Source organism: Lygodium microphyllum, chromosome 9 (assembly GCF_053477565.2).
Source record: "Lygodium microphyllum isolate KBCC chromosome 9, Lygodium_microphyllum_v1.1.10, whole genome shotgun sequence".
NCBI lineage: Eukaryota > Viridiplantae > Streptophyta > Polypodiopsida > Schizaeales > Lygodiaceae > Lygodium > Lygodium microphyllum.
The window spans coordinates 148,973,115-148,980,566 of NC_141143.1; the positions used below are offsets into that span (position 1 = coordinate 148,973,115).

At 42.2% G+C, this 7,452-nt stretch overlaps 1 protein-coding gene across 1 annotated transcript; it reads right to left on the bottom strand.

The window, feature by feature from the left end:
• Positions 1 to 456: 456 nt before the first annotated feature.
• On the bottom strand, positions 457 to 4,785 carry LOC148031695 (pentatricopeptide repeat-containing protein DOT4, chloroplastic-like). The gene has a single exon (XM_087685269.1). It carries the CDS (start codon positions 4,242 to 4,244, stop codon positions 2,208 to 2,210), a length of 2,037 nt encoding a protein of 678 aa, XP_087541395.1. The 5' UTR covers positions 4,245 to 4,785; the 3' UTR covers positions 457 to 2,207.
• Between the last annotated feature and the right edge of the window lie 2,667 nt (positions 4,786 to 7,452).

A 7,452-nucleotide genomic window follows, 5' to 3' on the forward strand; every position in this document is an offset into this window, starting at 1 on the left:
ACTCATGCACCAAAACCAAAGAAAATCAATGCAAATTAATCTATTATCTTTCCTTATGCTCTATAAAGTTCTATTGCATCATCATTGGACTTATCACTAAGCACATCGTGGACCAAACCAGCCAGGGTTTTAGGCTTTTCCCCCTCTTGTATCACCCTTATTTTAAGCATTATCAACTTGCTACCTATTGGGATAGAGTCCTTGGCCATGTACCCCTCGTCCACATACAAAAAAATTATTTACATATATCAAATCCTTGTATTAGGTAATATTTTTCCAAGACTTTCCTTGTTATTTTTGTCTCCTTTCAATACTATTTTCAAACATATTCCTCTTTTTTACCTTAAGAAGACTTATTAGCCAGCTTCTCGTCATAATTCTTGACACCTGTAGACTTTCCATGTAGCAATGCATCGACTATATATGCAATCTCTATCAATTATGATGTGCTAGGTATCATGTCTTGATACAAAAATTACAAATCTCCTCGGGCAATCCAAAACAATACTTCTCTATCTGCTTTGAAAGGGAGACAACACACTAAGAAGTGATGAGCAAAAATGTCTCCCAAAGCTTCTTCTTGTACTACTTATGATTCTTACATTGCAATGCATCCAAAGCAACCATCACATCTACTTCAAAGGTAATCATCAACCAAGATGAAGCAAACAACCCATGTGACAGTCCTCTACCTTGCATCAAGAATGATAGCCATCACTACAATGCATTTCCCTTCAAGAAAGTGGGTGTGTTTTTTATCTTGAATGATTGGGTTAAGTTCCCTCCCAGACAGGTGTCATCAAAGTGCTAAATAAAGGTCAAAGCTTTCAATCTATCTTGTATACCACTAAACACTTAGAACTTCACCCCTTTGCCATCGTCATCATAATCTTTTGCTTTGCCGTTATTGATAGCGGTGCTTCAAGTCATATGACTCCATAAGTAGATTTAATACAGGATCTTTGTTCATTGAAGGTATTATTACTATTGGTGACATTTGTTTAATGCCTATTAGTGGTGTTGGCACTTTGCCATTATTGTCAACCTGTTCCTCAAGATTCATTCTAAAAGTCCTATATGTTCCAAACTTGGGCTTTCCACTCCTCTTGTTCATGGCCTTACACAACTCGGTACTTAGGTTGTCTTCATCAAGCAAGCTATTTTTGTTGGGGATTCTTCTACAATAGCTATTTTAGCAACACATTGGCAAGCAAGAGGGCTTTACAAGCTTCCTTTCCCTTCTCTTATACGGCATCCTCCATGGCAATTGTCTCTTGCTACACCCATTCCCCATTGTCCACCATCTATTTCATATGTTCCATCCCATCCCCCATCATCTCCTCTATTGATTCCCTTGTACCTACCATCCCTTTCAAAGGGGGACAGTATTGGTGATGCAACTATGAACTTCCTAGCCTCTAGTGTTTCAGAAGGGGATTCCCAAGTTTGTGAGGAGCTTCATCATCGATGGTCTACATCGACAAACTTTATCAGCATTGGCTCTCTTCCGGTCACCCTCGAATCTGCATCTTCTTCAACCTTCAACCACATCCAAGATCTGAGCGAGGGGTATTAGCCGTTATGTTTGTCATGCATTGTCATCTCCTGTCTATGAGCCTCAGTCTGAGTCAAATAGGGACATTAGGAGCTCTGCCATGTAGTTTGATGGAGGAGGCAACTCTATTTCGAGCATTCATTTCTTTGCATTTCTTCTTCAAGTCAAGTTTTAGCATGCATTTCTTGGCTTTGCGAGGAACCTCTTATCCGATGCAACCCCTGTAGGCTGCGACCAGCATTCCCAAGTGGCGATCTACCCTATTGCTGCCACATCAGCATTTTTTGTGGCATGTACAGCTGTCAGTCAACATTTTAGTCAGACAGCGGGCCACATTTAATGGATTTTGTGTAATCAGCCAGATTTGGCCATTTCTGGCTATTTATAGCCATGGGCTGGCTGGGGCAGATCATTCTCTCTTTTGCAGGTTGGCACACACTAGACTGTAGTGTTTGTCTCCGTACCTAGCAAGGGCTGCTGGTTGCACACTCCATCTCCAGTGCTGTCATCATTTTCCAGCCTGATCCGGTGCCCTCATTGATGCTTTGGGCTGCATGCAAGGACTGATCAATCCATCATTGTATTCAGCATTCTTTCCAGATTCAATGTAGATTTGCGATAAAATTAGAAAACTATTTCCATGTTCTCTTACTCAACATGCATTGTCCCTTACACAAGCACCTGCATAGATATTGCCCATCAATGTGTTCAATGCACCATGTTTCTCATCGAAAAGCTTCACATTGTTGAAGGCTTGTCTACCAAATTTGACATCATCCCACTTGGAACATGCACCCAATACAGCACTCCAGGTTATAAGATCAGGTTCTAGAGGCAGCTTCTCCAACAGTGCCATGACTCCATCAAGCTGGCCTGCCCGAGCAAGCAGATCAACCATACAGTTCTGATGCTTAATCGATGGACTAACACCGTATTCTTTGCTCATAGCTTCAAAATATCTCTGCCCATCATTGACCAGGCCAGCATGACTGCATGCACTGAGAACACTTAGAAAGGTAACAGCTCGTGGATGGATACCTTCCTCCCTCATTCTTTCGAGCAAAGAAAAAACATTAACCGTTTGTCCATGACGGGCATAACCTGTTAACAAGGCAGTCCATGTCTCTGAAAACTTTGAAGAATTTGAATCAAAGACCCATTGTGCATCCAACATGCTTCCACATTTACCATACATATCAATAAGAGCAGTCACCAACACTATTTGACTGGCCTCACCAGGACTAATTTGTTCAAAAATATGTGTTCCATAGTCAGTGAAGACATCAGCCAAGATACTACAGTCAATTTCCCTTTCAAATCCATGATAAGCAATCTCAGCATGCATTTCTCTTCCCCTGTCAATGGATCCTAAGGTGCCACAAGCTTTTAGGCTGCACAATAATGTGACAGCATCTGGAGAGAAACCCTCCAGTTGCATCTGTGTCAGACAGTTGAGTGCTTCCTCAGCATACCCATGTTCAGCATAACCTGAAATCAGTGCTGTCCAGGATATCACATCCTTAACTTGCAGCCCCTCAAATGCTTCTTGTGCTTCTGCCAGCAGACCACATCTAGCATACATACACAATAAACTAGTCCCAATAAGAGGGTCCACTTCATAACCCTCTTTAGCGATTTCAGTGTATAACCACTCACCCCAGTCTATGGCATTTGCAGTGCAGCAAGCTTTTAAACTTGACAGAAACGTCACATCATCAAAGGGCACACCATCCTGTTGCATTTCTTTCACACAAGCCAGTGTCTCCTTGCTCAGGCCATGCTCAGCATATCCTGCAATCAACACATTCCATGAAACAGTGTCTCTAACTGGCAGGTTGTCAAATACATGCCGTGCTTCATCTAGCAATCCAGATTTTGCATACATGTCAACTATGGTACTGCAAACAAAAAGTTGTCCCTCAAGTCCCTGTTTGACAATGTCAGCATGTATTTCTTGGCCCCTGTTTATAGCTCTAATGATGCCACAAGCTTTCAAGCTGCATATAAATGTGACATAATTGGGAGAGATACCATCTAGCTGCATCTTTTCTAAACACTTCAAGACTTCCTCACCATTTTGTTGTTCTGCATACCCTGTTGCTAAAGCAGTCCATGTGACCACATCCCGTACAGGCAACTGAACCAGCACTTGATGTGCTTCAGCAAGTGAGCCACATTTAGCATACATATCCACCAAACTATTGCCAATATAAACAACCTTTTCAAGTCCTCTCTTGGTGATTTCATGGTGTATCTGTTGACCATTTTCTACACTTTTCAGTTTGGCAGAAGCTTTGAGTGATGCAATGAATGTGTGTTGGATAGGTTCTATAAGATGCCCTGCCATTTCCTGAAACAACGTTAAAGAAGAGAGTGAATCCCCCAAGTTACTGTAAGCTTGGATGAGAGCTGTCCAGGATTGCGACGCCTGATGATTTGACCTCCTAAGAACCTGATGTGCATTGTCCAAGTCCCCACATTCTGTGAATACAGGAACCAAATGGTCTGCCAGCTGTCTATCAAGGCCGTGACTGGAGACGTAGGCGTGAATATACTTGGCATAAGCCAAACTCTTCTTCTGCTCGCATCTCTGCAAGGTTAAAATAAAGTCCTCGATGGAGACCAGCTCCTCTCTCTCGTCGAGAGAAGCCATAGACTGCGAATTGAGACCCATCATGTTTGAGGCCATCGTGTCTGGAGCAGGAATAGACAAGCCCTGTGATTTTGAAGCTCTGTGATTTTGGAGCAGTAACCCGCTCGACGCTGACTACCCCATCAAAGCACAGTCTGCCCACTAACCATATGTACCTTTCTTCTTACTGTAGCGTACGTACTACTCTGAGAGCTCATTATCCAGGTCAATGATCAAATGTGGAAGCAGGGAGATGAATGTGTAATTCTGCACAATGCGGGATATTCCTGCCTGCTTGAAGGCTGCGTACAGACACCCCGGGCACATGAGGCTCTCCGGTCAACAACCGATAGGCCGCTACCTATCAGACATTAATCGCCGATCGGATTTATGCGCACGTGTCTGAAGGAAAATTATACCAAAAATGCTATCTGATTTACGGGCACGTAAATCCGATAAGGTTTTGTTGGGCATACGCCGCACGGCGCACACCCACAATCCTCATGTAGGACAGTAGGAGCCGGAACTGAAACAGGGCACGTGTCTATCCAGATACCACCGGAGTCGGAGACCGGACCCTGTTATAATTACGGGCACATATTAATCTCCAGATCAGTCAGGCAAACTAACACATATTTTGTAACCTTTGGGGATTCAAACCTCCACCTCCACACGGTCTATCAAATAAGGCATTGCCTATCTAGAGTACAAGTATGCTAACTAATATTCAAACCTCGATCTCCACACAACGTCAACGTCTATCAAATAAGGCCTTGCCTATCTAGACAAGTATGCTAACTAATGCACAAAACAAGCAAATGCTCATATACACATACAAGCAGACATGCAAGCACATATGATAAATAGGTCACATGGACGATAGAGGACCACACACACGATCAAGAAATAAAAAGAAAAAAGTAAATATATGCAAACCACACAAGCAACCAACTCTTTTTTCTTTAAATACGAATCTCAATGGAAGTTGCAAATGCTAAGTTATTGTGCATCTACATTACAAAAAAACTTGTCTCAATTAACATAGTATATTTCACTCTTCATCCACTCCATCTTCCTCGCTATCACCATTGACCTCCTTTTCGCCATCATCTTCACTTTCCTCCATAACCTCATTCTTCACTACTATAGAGGATCTAATTAACGTAGCATATTTCACTCTTCATCCACTCCATCTTCGTCGCTATCATCATTGACCTCCTCTTCATCATCATCTTCACTTTCCTCCATAACCTCATCGTTCACTACTGTAGAGGATCTATTACAAAAGTCCCTAAATAATGCTTCTCGCAATCGAGTTCTAAGGTCCCTTTAATCTCTATGTCCATGCATTGTCTCCCTATCATTGGATGTGGGTCTATACAATCAAATGGTTCTACCTCTCCATGCTTTGTTACAAAATTATGCAACATGCCATGGGAATATTTTTTGTTAAGGAGGAGTTAGTTATGACTTCCCTAAGAATAGACTACATGTTTTTCAATATACCAAATACATTTTCTACAATAACCCTTTCCTTGCTTACATGTCAATCAAAAACTATTTTCTTACTTGCATACAACTCTCCTTTCGCTTTGAATGCTTTCAATACAAATGATTCAGCCTTATAGGCTGACTTTGCAACTATGTAAGGTCAAACATTCTTGCCCTAAACTTCCATCTCTTGCAATACCTCCTCCCTAACTAGCTTATTGTATAAGGCAAACTCCTTGAAATGTGTTGAGTCACGCATGTCTCTAGGTACATTGCATATGGCACTCCAAAATGTTTTTTTGGCATCAACTACGCCTTCAAACAAGACTCTTGAAAAATCATTTCTACAAATATAATGTGAAGGGGATTCATATTCATCATGAAGTTGATGAAGTCGAATGTGGGACCCATCTATTGCACCACACATATTCAGCAGTGATATTGAAATTTCAAACTTTGTGATGGTCCTACAAAAACAGTCTCCTGATGGAGTTGCAAGGCTATGTTTCACTAACATTCTTTTGAAACAAAGTATGTCTATAATAGCCTTTGTGTGTTTTCTAATAGTGTTATATCCGAAAGCAAATATTTCCACAACGACTCTTGCAAAGTGTCCTTTGTTGGGGGTAAAGGCGCCTCTGCCTAGCCGCCCGTGTATTACTACACGTGTCACTTTATTCTTTATTCTTTTAGTGACAGTTTGAATAAAGGAAGGCCCGGTCACACATTGTGACTGTTGGAATTCCTATTTCTAGTCTCTCCCTTTCTTGCTCTTCCTCTCCCGCTATAGCTCTCGAGTCCAACCTTCGATCCGTCGCTCCCTTTCAACTGGTATCAGAGCTTTGCTTTCCAACTCTTGAGCTTAGTTCGTGACATTCTCAGCATCCCATCGACTCCCTACTTGCATTGAGTCTCCTTCCCAGCAGCCATATCCGACTCCTTCGAGCTCCCGTCACTCCCCGGCTTCTCAAGCACCTTCCCGGCATTGTTGGGCACCTTCAGGGCATTACATCAGAGGTATTTGATCATTTTCTTCAGGGTTTACTTCAATTCTCAGGTCTCACAGGTTGTAAACAAGTTGTGGGCAGCCATAGCTCACACCTCTTGGACCTTCCTTCACCTGGATCTTGCTTCTAGCCTATCAAGGTTTGCTGAGGCTTGGTGTAGGCCTTCTTTGGCCCTCATTTGTTCTCCCTTTGGGCCCCATTATTGACACGTGGGACAGCAGACCCCCCCCCCAGCCAGCTCACGTTTTTTTTGCGCCTGTTTCAAAATCTGGCCCAAAAATCACTTTTTTTGTCATATCTCGAGCATTCGGAACCCGATTCAGGCAAGGTAAGAGTCTAAGTTGGGGTTTTGGAATGTTCCAAATGCGATGGTGATGTTGGATTTGCCAAATTATGATGATAGAATCTTTTGCAATAAATTTTAGGTCTGAGACAGCATGTATTTGCATGCCTATACTTGTTTGGGCATGACTACATAACCGGTTTGATGCCTATTGCATCCCGATTGATTGGGGGATTGAAGCTACATGTAATGCTATGATTTTGGCCTGATTTTGGAGCTGGAAATACATAGTTTATAACAGTAAATGCATGCTAAATACTCTTGGACTGAAGCAATCTTTCATACTTTGACATATGCCTATTGGTTCTAGATATATGCCTTGGGTTATGCTATGATGTATTGATCATCGAGGGACGACTTTGAGCTTGTCATTGAATCCGGATGCTTTTGGAAGCTTGAGCTTAATTTAGCCCGCACTTATTGA

Coding starts and splice junctions, on each gene's coding strand:
- LOC148031695 (XM_087685269.1), bottom strand. CDS start 4,244: ATGGCCTCAAACATGATGGGTCTCAATTCGCAGTCTATGGCTTCTCTC.